Source organism: Littorina saxatilis, linkage group LG9, assembly GCF_037325665.1.
Source record: "Littorina saxatilis isolate snail1 linkage group LG9, US_GU_Lsax_2.0, whole genome shotgun sequence".
Lineage (NCBI taxonomy): Eukaryota > Metazoa > Mollusca > Gastropoda > Littorinimorpha > Littorinidae > Littorina > Littorina saxatilis.
The window spans coordinates 9556814-9569949 of NC_090253.1; the positions used below are offsets into that span (position 1 = coordinate 9556814).

The following is a 13136-nucleotide window of genomic DNA, read 5'->3' on the forward strand; positions in this document are numbered from 1 at the left end:
TTGACCAGTCGCTCTACTCTGTCTTCCCCTGGTTCCCGAGTCAACAGAGCCGCCAGTCGCTGAGGTGGACCCCCTTGAGGCTGAGGGTCCGGCACCGCTCCCGCCTGGCAAAGGTCCACGGGAACGACACCATATCGAAATATCTGTCTGAATCTGAGGCATAATCCATAGTGGTGGCGTGCGAGCTCGTCTCCCATGAACTTAGTTTAGGTTCCCACACTGTGTCCGGAAACACAGTCAGCATCGCTCCGACTTCGTTGGGGGGTGGTTTGAATTCGGAGTGTCCTTCTCCTAGACTGGTTGCCTGCCATGGCTGATGAGTCCGGTCTGCCCATGGTTTGAATTCAGAGTGTCCCTCTCCTAGACTGGTTGCCTGCCATGGCTGATGAGTCCGGTCTGCCCATGGTTTGAATTCAGAGTGTCCCTCTCCTAGACCGGTTACCTGCCATGGCTGATGAGTCCGGTCTGCCCATGGTTTGAATTCAGAGTGTCCCTCTCCTAGACCGGTTGCCTGCCATGGCTGATGAGTCCGGTCTGCCCATGGTTTGAATTCAGAGTGTCCCTCTCCTAGACCGGTTGCCTGCCATGGCTGATGAGTCCGGTCTGCCCATGGTTTGAATTCAGAGTGTCCCTCTCCTAGACCGGTTGCCTGCCATGGCTGATGAGTCCGGTCTGCCCATGGTTTGAATTCAGAGTGTCCCCCTCCTAGACCGGTTGCCTGCCATGGCTGATGAGTCCGGTCTGCCCATGGTGTGAATTCAGAGTGTCCCTCTCCTAGACCGGTTGCCTGCCATGGCTGATGAGTCCGGTCTGCCCATGGTTTGAATTCAGAGTGTCCCTCTCCTAGACCGGTTGCCTGCCATGGCTGATGAGTCCGGTCTGCCCATGGTTTGAATTCAGAGTGTCCCTCTCCTAGACCGGTTGCCTGCCATGGCTGATGAGTCCGGTCTGCCCATGGTTTTATTTACATGAGTATCCTTCTCATGCCCCTTATGACTCGAGGAGAGTTAGCTGATATTAGTCTGACTTCTCTCCGTTGACCTGTCCAGCATGCGAGATGCTACCAGAAGTTTTGACACTCCCGCTGGCATAGCTCTCGGGGTCATAGAAGTACTCAAGCTCCCACACCTCGTCAAGGAATCAGCCGTGTGTGGAGCGAAGCTCAAACAATGGTGTTAGCTCACCCCTAGCAGGACATACAAAAACACAAACAAGCAAAAGCAAGGGCACAAAGGGGGAGAAACAAGGGGATGGAGGTGGGAAAGAATGCCAGAAAAAAGGAGAATATTATATATAAATTGGTGTGCACTCCCCGGTCAAGCGTTGATTAGTGAGTGACAGTTAGTTCATTTTATGTGACCTGAACTGGCAATCGAATTGGCTCTTTCTTATCAGACAACTGTCTCTCTCTAATTGGTTCTTTATTTCTGTATCCCCCCTCTAGGCCAAAATATTAACTGACCCGTGCCATCATAAAAGCTTTTGTGGAGCCACAAAATGCATTTGTGTTATGAGAGCAAAACATCCTGTACCTATTTATCCGGCGTGCAAACAAGGAACACTAAAAAGTTTCTATTAATTTTTTTTCTTTCTCTCTCATTCATAGTTTCACCATGCCCACACACACACACACACTCGATACACATACACAAACACACACACACACACATAATCACACAATCACACACGCACACATATACATCAACGCTCATGCACACACTTAAAGGCAGAGTAAGCCTCCCGTAAACCATCACAGATACGGTCAGGCTTTTACACACAGTACAAACACCCTTTCATTTAAACACTCACCAATTGAGAACATCCTAGGTGCCCTCCGTAAAGAGCGAACAATTTTCAAAGAATTTATTTTTGCGTGGTTTATCTTACCCCTGAGCCATCGTGAACCCGTGTGATCCAGTTTTCCCCCTTTTCACAATGCAGTCGTCATAGTTAGTCATTTGAGTGCGACTCGACGTGAGCTTATCTACAATAGCACGTTTTTTATGCACGAAACAACGGCTGTGGTTCACAAGAACTCTAGCGATGGCTTTTGACATCTTGAACACAAGGCCAGTACTGTAACTGCCCTTGATACGGATCGATCCAAGGGGGGGCAATCTCAGTCATCTCAAAGAGGGAAATCCAAACGCTATCCGCCTTGTTCGATTTTATGGGCTTGGACGATAGAGAAAAATAAGAAAAGCAAACACTGGAGTATACCTGGACGAAATTGCTATCAAGAACGCAGAATTGATTTTTTCTGAGGTTTTTTTTTGCCGTAAGCGCCATGTTTATCGCGTCTCGCACATCTGATGTTGACATGCATCAACAAAGGGGCCTCACTCTGGAAGAGTTTCCTGCTCCGATAAACATGGCGCTTACGGCAAAAAAAAACCTCAGAAAAAATCAATTCTGCGTTCTTGATAGCAATTTCGTCCAGGTATACTCCAGTGTTTGCTTTTCTTATTTTTCTCTATCGTCCAAGCCCATAAAATCGAACAAGGCGGATAGCGTTTGGATTTCCCTCTTTCAGATGACTTGAGATTGCCCCCCTTGAATCGTTCCGTGTCAAGGTCAGTTACAGTACTGGCCGCGTGTTCAAGATGCTACGACCCTTGCGTGACCCTGCTTCCGGGCTTTTCTTTTTTTAAACTTTCACAACTTCGAATTGTTTTGATCTTGTCTTGATGAAAAACGAATTCTTTTATGATTAAAGAATGTTTGTGTAACAAGCTGTCAATTTATTATTTAGATTTTAAAAGTTAGGTCTAGCGCAAAAACGAGGCGCCATTGTTCTTCAGGGCCAAGTCCACGAAAATAAATTCTTGGAAAATGTCTCACGCTCGACAGAAAGCAGCCAGGATGTTCCCGTTCGGTGAGCGTTCAAATGGAAGTATGCTTGTGCTGTATTTAGACGCTCGGGGAGCTCTGTGATGGTTTACGGGAGGCTTACTGTGCCTTTAAAACAACATGCAGGCAGTTTATAACAACACCCAACGCACGGTGTTCTGTCGTGCAACATTTGTCTTTTTTCACAGACCTACGATAGCGACGTTATTGTAAAGAAAGCGGTCTACTTAATTCAGATCCTGTCACGGGCTGTTAATCGCAATGAAAGCTAATAATGCTGTTGAAAGGTAAGTGTCATAGTCATCAGGTCTGAATGTGTGCAGCTATGGATGAAAGGCGGGATTCATGTTTTCCCAGTAACACAAACCCGGAGACATTGGTGCGCGTCTGCCGAGAAAGCAAACCAATTTAAACAATACATACAACAGCGTACGTGTCATGCTATGCGGATTTAGGTAAGTGATATGTGGGTCGTTTTCAAAAAATGTCGCCAAATGGGTCCAACTTTTTTCGAAAAATAAAGTTTGTAAAATCGTTATTTTGATTTTAGGTCTGGAATCTGCATTCATTTATTAGGCCTAAAAAAAAAATAGGTGTGGTTACGGTAACCCGACCTACCCTATTTTTAGGGGCCGATCCTATAACTTTTTATTACATTTGTCAAAAAAAAAAAAAAAAAAAAAAACGAGTGCAGAAAACGCAATGAAAGCAAAAGCGCTTGAGTCGCACACTTATTTCCTTGTCAAGTAGGTTTAATTTGTACACATTAAAAAAAAAGTTTTAAAAAAAAAAGTGATTGCCTACCTTCCTACCCTATTTTTTGACTCACATGCGAAGCAAAAGTGAGTCTATGTACTCACCCGAGTCGTCCGTCCGTCCGTCCGGACGTCCGTCCGTCCGTCCGTCCGTCCGGAAAACTTTAACGTTGGATATTTCTTGGACACTATTCAGTCTATCAGTACCAAATTTGGCAAGATGGTGTATGATGACAAGGCCCCAAAAAACATACATAGCATCTTGACCTTGCTTCAAGGTCAAGGTCGCAGGGGCCATAAATGTTGCCTAAAAAACAGCTATTTTTCATATTTTTCCCATTTTCTCTGCAGTTTTTTAGATTGAATACCTCACCTACATATGATATATAGGGCAAGGTAAGCCCCATCTTTTGATACCAGTTTGGTTTACCTTGCTTCAAGGTCAAGGTCACAGGAGCTCTTCAAAGTTGGATTGTATACATATTTTGAAGTGACCTTGACCCTGAACTATGGAAGATAACTGTTTCAAACTTAAAAATTATGTGGGGCACATGTTATGCTTTCATCATGAGACACATTTGGTCACATACGATCAAGGTCAAGGTCACTTTGACCCTTATGAAATGTGACCAAAATAAGGTAGTGAACCACTAAAAGTGACCATATCTCATGGTAGAAAGAGCCAATAAGCACCATTGTACTTCCTATGTCTTGAATTAACAGCTTTGTGTTGCATGACCTTGGATGACCTTGACCTTGGGTCAAGGTCACATGTATTTTGGTAGGAAAAATGTGTAAAGCAGTTCTTAGTGTATGATGTCATTGCTAGGTTTCGTAAAGGTCAAGGTCAAGCATGTGAGTCGTATGGGCTTTGCCCTTCTTTTTGTTTGTTTCACCCTTGTTTTGGCTATGTTACCGTAACCACACCTATTTTTTTTTTTGGCCTTAGTTAAAAACTGAAGTAAGCCACCTTAATGACTGAAGTGAGCCACCTTAATGACGAGTATTAAGAACAATATCTTCAAAATGCGAGTGCTTGTTGACGCGTTTCACACAAAAAATGTCGTATGCGTGGAATTTACATGATATCTGCAATTAGCGTATATTCTGCGTATTACTTGACACTGTCTTCATTTATGTGGCTGCATGCTGCCCCTGAATGTAGTTGAATGTAAAATTTCAAATAAGCATAATTATCTTGTCTTTAAAATGTCACCCAATCTTTTCCCTGCCAAGCTCGTTTGGGGGATATTGTGCGCCCTTCAACTTTTCTCTTGAGGAACATGGGACGCATTCTTACGATACAAAAAAAATCGCTTTCTCCGGGATGAACGGAGAAGAAACATTCTGAAAAGACAATTGAAAGCCCGCAGATAAACTATAGAGGCAGGCAAATAATTGTCTACTGCTGCCAAAGACGCTTTTATATTTGAAGCAATAACAACATTTTTTAGATAAAGAGAGTATTATCTGACAGCATTTTGAAGTGTCATTCTTTAGAATGAATCACGCAGATATTGTTGATTTAAATGTTTACTTAGTCTTGTTAATTTTTATCTTGATAAACAAAAAGGGTCCCTGCCTGAACGTTATAACATTTAGAGGGTCACCTAGAATTCGTCCTGATTGGTTCTGTTTTATTGTCAGACTTTTTATGTGTAACTATGTGTTTATTACTTATCTTCCGTATTTTTCATCGTTTCTAGATTATCTTATATAACTATGAGTGGTCGTTGTCTATAAAAAAAAAAGTTAATGCTTGTATGTTATTTCTTACGAGGAAACACTACATCTTGTCTCACTGCGTAGAATTACCAATTCATGTCAATAACTGTTCTTGCTATATGATGGTTCTCTGTTTCTGCCGACCTGTCTGTCTTTACCGGCATCCCCATCTCATCATTCTCTCTGTCTCTGTCTCTGTCTGTCTGTCTGTCTGTCTGTCTGTCTCTCTCTCTCACTCTCTCATCGTCCACGCACACACACACACACACACACGCACGCACACATACAGACATACGCACGCACGCACGCACACACACACACACACACACACACACACACACACACACACACTGCGTCACAAACTGTCATGGTCTGTTTTTGACAAATATATATATTCACAGTGTAAATGTTGACTTTAATGCATGTATTAACATTAAAATGCAATTTTAGGGAAAACTTTTACACACACACACACACACACACCACACACACACACACAGCACACACACACACCCACACACACCCACACACACAAAAGCACACACACACACACACAAAAGCACACACACACACACACACACACACACACATACACACACATGGCCTGAACATTCGTCACATACTTTCATGGTCTGAAACATTTGTCACAAACTGTCTTGGTCTGAACACTACGTCACTAACAGTCATCATATGAACACTACGTCACAAACTGTCATGGTCTGAACACTACGTCACAAACTGTCATGGTCTGAACACTATGTCACAAACTGTCATGGTCTGAACACTACGTCACAAACTGTCATGGTCAGAACTCTACGGCACTAACTGTTATAGTCTGAACACTACGTCACAAACTGTCATGGTCTGAACACTACGTCACAAACTGTCATGGTCAGAACTCTACGTCACTAACTGTCATGATCAGAACACTTCGTCCTGATGTGTGTGAGGCACAAGCTCCACGTGGGGTCGGAACAGCTTTCGTCGTAAAGTGACGTCATCCGGATGACGTCCGTAGACGTCAATGTGGTAGAGCATCATCTCCAGTGTGTACATGGTGGGCGGCTTGATGTAGTGGAAGCTGATTGTCAACTGACTGCAGCAGTCCGGGCCCTGTTGGGTTCAAACACTATGTTATTCACATCAATACACCACCTTGCTCAAATCAAGAATCGGGACACAAAACTTGGACCCTGTTGGTTCAAACACCATGTTATTCAAATCAAGAATGGGACACAAAACTTGGACCCTGTTGGTTCAAACACCATGTTATTCAAATCAAGAATGGGACACAAAACGTGGACCCTGTTGGTTCAAACACCATGTTATTCAAATCAATAATCAGGACACAAAACTTGGACCCTGTTGGTTCAAACACCATGTTATTCAAATCAAGAATGGGAAACAAAACTTGGACCCTGCGTGACCCAAACACCATGTTATTCAAATCAAGAATCCGGACACAAAACTTAGACCCTGCGTGACCCAAACACCATGTTATTCAAATCAAGAATCCGGGCACAAAACATGGACCCTGTGTGACCCAAACACCATGTTATTTAAAGACAAGCATTGAAGCAAACAATGTTGGCACGAGTTGATGTTACCTCCCCTATTTTGGGACATACTGATAAGTAATGGTTGACTTTTTTAAGTTTATTTCCTGGTCATTGAGGGAGACCAGAGATAGAGAGAGAGAGACCCAGAGACTGACAGACAGAGTGACAGACTGTCAGACAAAGAGAGAGAGAGAGAGAGAGAGAGAGAGAGAGAGAGAGAGAGACACACACACACACACACACATACACACACACACACACAGAATGACAGACGAACAGACAGAGTGACAGGCTGCCAGACAGAGAGAGAGAGAGGGAGAGAAAAAGAGAGAGACGGAGACACAGAGAGAGAGCGAGACCAATGAGACAGAGAGAGGGAGACAAAGAGAGAGAAAGAAAGAGAGATAGAGCGAGCCCAAAGAGACAGAGGGAGACAGACAGAGAGTCCGTGAGAGAGAAAGAGAGATACAGACTCACAGCTATATACAAAAAGACAGAAAAAAAGTCAGAGAGAGAGACAGAGACAGAGACAGACAGAGACAGAGAGAGAGACAGACAGACAGAGAGAGAGAGAGAGCGAAAGAGAGACAGAGAGACAGACATACCATGCGAGACCGTGAGGGAGAAAGAGAGACATAGACCGATAACTATGACAAAAAGACAGAGAGGCAGACAGACAAACAGAGTTACACTGAGAAGAGCTGATTTACATGTCTCATGTGTTGCCGTATCTCAAGTGCATTTATTAATGTGGGTCCAATCTTTAAAAAAAGAAAGTATTAAAAAAAGACAGGCTACAGAAGATTTTGACCGATGACACGCACCCACTCAGACCGGAACTTGAGAGCAGACGGATGGACAGAAGCTTAAGATTTAGACAGCCATACACAAGAACCACACGCTACAGAAACTCATTCATTCCATCTGCAATTCACATCTTCAACTCGCAGGTGGGGCGCTTGGTGCTGGTGCTGTCGCTCTGACAACGGCATAATCTTTACATCCTTTTATCAGTTGTTTTTCTCTGTTGTTAGTTATATTGACTTATAGGATACAAATGTGATAAGATAATGTGGTTAAAGTGTGATATTAAGGCCAAAAAAAAATAGGTGTGGTTACGGTAACATAGCCAAAAAAAATAGGGTAGGTAGGTAGGCCATCACCTTTTTTTTTTTTTTACTTTTTTTTCTAATGTGTACAAATTAAACCTACTTGACAGGGAAATAAGTGTGCGACACGGGCGGTTTCGCTTTCATTGCGTTTTTTGCACTCGTTTTTTTTGGACAAATGTAATAAAAAGTTATAGGATCGGCTGTTTGCAGTTAAGTCCACGTAAAGTGAAATGTTATTGAATTAAATGAAAGCTTTTTATGATTTAACTTTTGTGAAAAATCATAGCAATTTCAAAATCAATTTTCCAAAACATATTTACAAAAACCATGAAAAAGTTTAGCATCAAATTATAGCACAGCATGCAGGGCACTGCTGGCCGATTGTCTCCCCTGCCCTTCTGTTGGGTCAACAAAGGGGCCATAAATACAACTGTACAAAAACATGAAAAAGTTAGCATCAAATAGCACAGCAGAGCACTGCTGACCGATTGTCTCCCTTGCCCTTCTGTTGGGTCAAGCGAAGGGATTAAATGTAGCAAATTAAACATCAACTTGCCAGAATATATTTACCAAGGAATAAGAAGAAAAAGTTTAGCGTCAGTAGCCCAGCAGAGCAGCTGACTTAATGTCTCCCTGCTCTACTGTTGGGTGAAACAAAGGGGGCCCTTTGCGGGTCGCAAAAACGATTGAGGCAGACCTACAGAAACTGATAAAAATAGTAGAATGAGCCCGGGGATTACTTCCCTCGACCTGACCCTAAGGATCAACCAGGTTAGTAAGTAAACCGAAAAAATAATGCCAGCTGCCACAGTCGCGGGCTACTCAACCCAAACCACTCAGGGCGAAGGGAAGTAGGCTGTGGACCGATGCGATCTGTGAACTAAAGCTAAAGCTTCGGTTCCGGACCTGTCAATGACGGTACTGCACCGAAGCTCAAACGGTGGTGTCAGCTCACCCTGGCATGGCATGCAAGAAAAACAACAACAGCGAAATGTACAGCAGGAAACTGATCGGAACATACGAATTATCTCTCTGACGTCACACAGTGTGAAGATGGTTGTTTACCAACATGGCAACAAGCGTAACTGCAGACGAAATTGAACCGTACATGTTCGAACTACCAGTTTCTCTCCTCGAATCAAGCATGAAAGATGAGGAGCGGAGGCCACTTCCAGCAGTAGTGAAAAGACAGTGACGATGAAAATTGCGACTCTGTTTGTCTCAGCGATCAAAGGTAAACACGCCCGCTCTCTGTGCTGAACTTATCGTCTGCTTTCGAGTCTGTGCTATTTTTTTCACTCTCGCCTTGTCAACGCACTCGCGAATAAGTGGGATATTGTTTAAGTGTTCATGCATTGCATTCACGAGTAAAAGAACAACAGCTCATCGCAGTTTTAACTGTTCTTGATTATTTCAGAGACTGGTGTCAGAGTGGCCACTGTACCTGTTGTATTGTGTGGGAGGGGCAGATTTGAGAGAGAGAGGAAGCTAGCCTGAGGTACATTGTAGAATGAAAACTTGCAGGGGAGCAAGAATGCATCACCAGCCACGAAGGTGTACATACAACTTTTTTTGAGGTGCCTATATTTGTTTGATTGTTAAATGTATGTATTTGTTGTTGTTTTTAAAGGCTATCAAGAAAACTGTTGTCATTTAAATTTGTAACACTCAGGCACATATAGTTTCACACACACACAAGATTAACTCACTTGCATGCCCACAGAAGAAGTTTGCTCTTCACATTGTTCTGTTGTTGTTGTTTTTATAATGTAATCATTGTAACATCAACACTCAGTAATAACCAATATTACAACACAATCACTTTTTCATCAGAACTCACTCACATACTACATGTATTGAACCCTGATTTGTGGACACTTGCATTTGTACTTTGCATGGGAAAGCAGCCTGAATTTCAGGTGAACTTTAATAAAAGAAGATTTATATGTATGTTGCTCTAGATGCATGTTTTAATAAATAATAATGACATTCAGGAAAGTGAAAGGACTGTTGAAGTTTGCTGTTGTAAAATGTCTGATGATTAGGGTTCTGTTGCACATTTAGTGAATTGACTGTACCAATTGCTGTTATTATTTACACCCAATCAGTGCATCCACATGATATTATGTAGCTTAAATTAAAGAACATGTTTTGATGTGTTCAGAACATACCGACAAGTTGCACACTCACTGACTTTCCGAAAGAACAGGAAAGTTCTTCCTGCCTGTCTGGTCACTGCCATCAGAGACCTCTTTCTGTCACAGAGCTACACAGGCTTCAAATATATGTAAGATAAATAAAAGGTACATTACAACTCTCAACTGCGGGGTGTGTGTGTGTGGGGGGGGGGGGAATGTGCATAACCATTGCATACTTAAGGTCGGCTTAAACTGCAAACAGAAATGTGGAGCTTGCGTAACAATTCTTGCTTTGTCAGATTTGGAGATAGGCAGCCTCAGTCTATATAGTTGGTCACCAGTTGGGGCGTCCTGCTTGGTGACAACTTGAGCTTTGTCAACTGGTCTAGCTGTAGCAGTCAAAGTCTGGGCACTGTTGCATTGTAGTCTTGCTGTGTATGCAGAGCTTTGTTGTAGCTGCCATAGGCCAGTGTTGCCATAGGCCAGTGTTAGGATCACCACCCCCTCAAACAGCTCCTTCAGTTAACCTGATGCCTGTTTTAGACAGAAAAAAAAGTTACCACAATCAGCAGAACTTTCACTGGAGAATGGGCATAATTCTTTCATACTTTCTTTCTCATAGCTTTTTTTGGTTTTTATAATCTCTTCATTACACTAAATAACATCCATCTTAAGACCTATTTTGAGCCTGAATTTAAGTTGACTAGTAATGATATTAATCATAATGTATTTATTTTTATAATGTACAAACTAGAGTATGTATGTGGATATGTGTGTGATGGTGCTGGTATGGATATGCGTGGTTTGGGTTATGTGTGTACTGATGTGTACATTTTATGTGTTTTGTATGTTTTGCGAGTGCGATTTTATGTGATGTTATTCTGTACACCAGCCAAAACAAAATGTCTGGTATATTAGATAATAAACGCACCTTTAAATTTATTAGCGACTACACCCCGTCACCCTGCAGTCCCCCATTACACCCTACACTTTTAACATTGTATAAAAAATCATGTCCCAATATAGGTCCCTAGTTACCTGGGAGGACGTTAAGCTCCATAATCAACATCAACAACTATTGAATTGAATTGAAAAGCTGGGGTTAGGAGGTCTAACTTCTTGAATTAAAGTGTTTTTTCTCTGGTGCATGTAGTTTTTTATTTGCTTGAAATCATGGTGTATTCTGGTTGTAAGAGAAGAGTCAATTTCCTTGTAAGCCTGCAAAATTAAGATTTGTCATTTTTGAAGTACATTTTTGTAAGAGTCCAAAATAGTCCAGGATAAGGAGGAAAAACATAGGGTGGGTCAGGAAATCTGAAACATTGCATAGTTTTGTTTTGCCTATGTAGACACAAAAAGTACTCAGAGCACTTCCCCCCCCCCCCCCCCCCAAGAGAGCATAGCTTAGTTTTAATTATTTTAATGCCACTGTTAGCAAGAGGAGTACTACAGACAGCAATCAAACAGTGGATTTTTTCTGTAGACATTGTTATTTCTGTTTAGGTGTTTCAGTAGTTTTCTATGCGGATAAATCATGCTGCATGATCACTAGAAACAATCCAGCTCTGTAGCATGCAAGTTTTTTAAAGGTTTTTTTCCCATGTTACTCTGAGAGAAAAAAACAACCCACAGAGATAAAGTTGAACTGGCAGTTTGACTGAAGCAGTGGTAATAACACAGAGTGCTCTTCCTACAATCAATTTTTTTTATGTGGATGATGATGTCCATACATGTACAGTTTGGTTGTATTATTTTGCTAGACTATTTGTTTCTGTTAGATATATCTGCTCACATGATTGTTGTTCATAATTTGACATTACATTTACTGCTGATCAAAATGTATTGTTGGAATAGGTCTGCTTAATATTCTGACTGCAGTTTTGTAATAAAATCAAATAACACAGATGTTTTAAGTATCAAAGTGCTTTTCACACACACACACACACACACACACACACACACACACACACACACACACACACACACACACACACACACACTCACACACTATGAGTATGACTGCAAACATGAATTTGTACTTGTATTAATTATAATTACTGTATTACAGAACCTGATCTGAAAAAAAGGACAACAGCAAATTATTCATGCAAGCTTGCTGTATTAACGATTTCTTTATCCATTTAATACAACACTGAATTAAAAGATAACAACTATAACAACGTGTGTGTGTTTGTGTGAATGTCTGTGTGTATATGGACGGACACTGATTAAACCTGAGACTCATCGATTACCCAGGTGAGTGTAAAAGAGGGAGAGAGAGAGGGAACTTTAAGGTGGGTGCATGGGGACGGACATGTAGTAACAGATATATGTTTTAATCTGTAATCTTAACACATGTGCTTAAAATTAGGAACAGATGCCATTCCACTACAAATACTGTCAGTCTGACAAAAACGCCCAGTGACACTGAACCCCTATCCCTTACAGAACACATTCAGTATACATGTACTCACTTCCTTTCGTCTGCGTTTAGTGAAAGCAGATCGTTCTGATGACATTGGTATCCGGTTTCTGACCTCCTGTGAGTGGTCAACAATTGTCGGAACTGGAACTGCGTTAGGCAACAGCTGTTTTGTGTGTGCCAGGTTTTCTTGCCGGCTTAACTGCGTTCGCATTGGAAGAAAGTGTCGCGAAACACAGCACATCGTGTTGGCCGTTTCCAGTTAATCAGTCTTGCTGCAGAAGTTGTAAGCCCATCGGAAAAAGGTGACAACTGATGCCTGAACCTTTTTTCTATACTTCATAGCTATCAGCAGCCGTGCGCATTCCTTCGGCGTGTTGTTGATGCTCGATGTAGGCAAACGCCCACTTCAGCGTAAGCTGTAACTTTCGGTTTCCGGGTACTAGATGACGTCACAGCCGGTTCTCGTCTACTGGCGGCCATTTCGAAGTCTCGTTTAGCAGACGAATTTGGCGGAACGTTTTTAATTAAATCACAATGATAAAGCTACGAATCGGTGGATTTCTTTACATTTT

General features: G+C 42.1%; 1 protein-coding gene and 1 long non-coding RNA gene across 3 annotated transcripts in view; both read right to left on the reverse strand.

Annotated features, from left to right (window-relative positions):
• Window positions 1-5794: 5794 nt before the first annotated feature.
• Window positions 5795-13136, reverse strand: part of LOC138977363 (glycoprotein-N-acetylgalactosamine 3-beta-galactosyltransferase 1-like) — a 29544-nt gene continuing 22202 nt past the window's right edge. Inside the window, exon 8 of one of the 2 annotated variants that reach the window (XM_070350263.1) lies at window positions 5795-6443. In XM_070350263.1, coding sequence (XP_070206364.1) covers window positions 6252-6443 — 192 coding nt within the window. In that variant the 3' untranslated portion in view covers window positions 5795-6251. The remainder of the gene's footprint in view (window positions 6444-13136) is intronic. The other variant, XM_070350264.1, reaches the window with a different exon arrangement.
• On the reverse strand, window positions 10161-13101 carry LOC138975216 (uncharacterized). Its single transcript, XR_011458553.1, has 2 exons — window positions 12614-13101; window positions 10161-10673 (listed from the first exon to the last, which is right to left on the reverse strand). It is a non-coding gene; the product is annotated as an uncharacterized lncRNA (long non-coding RNA).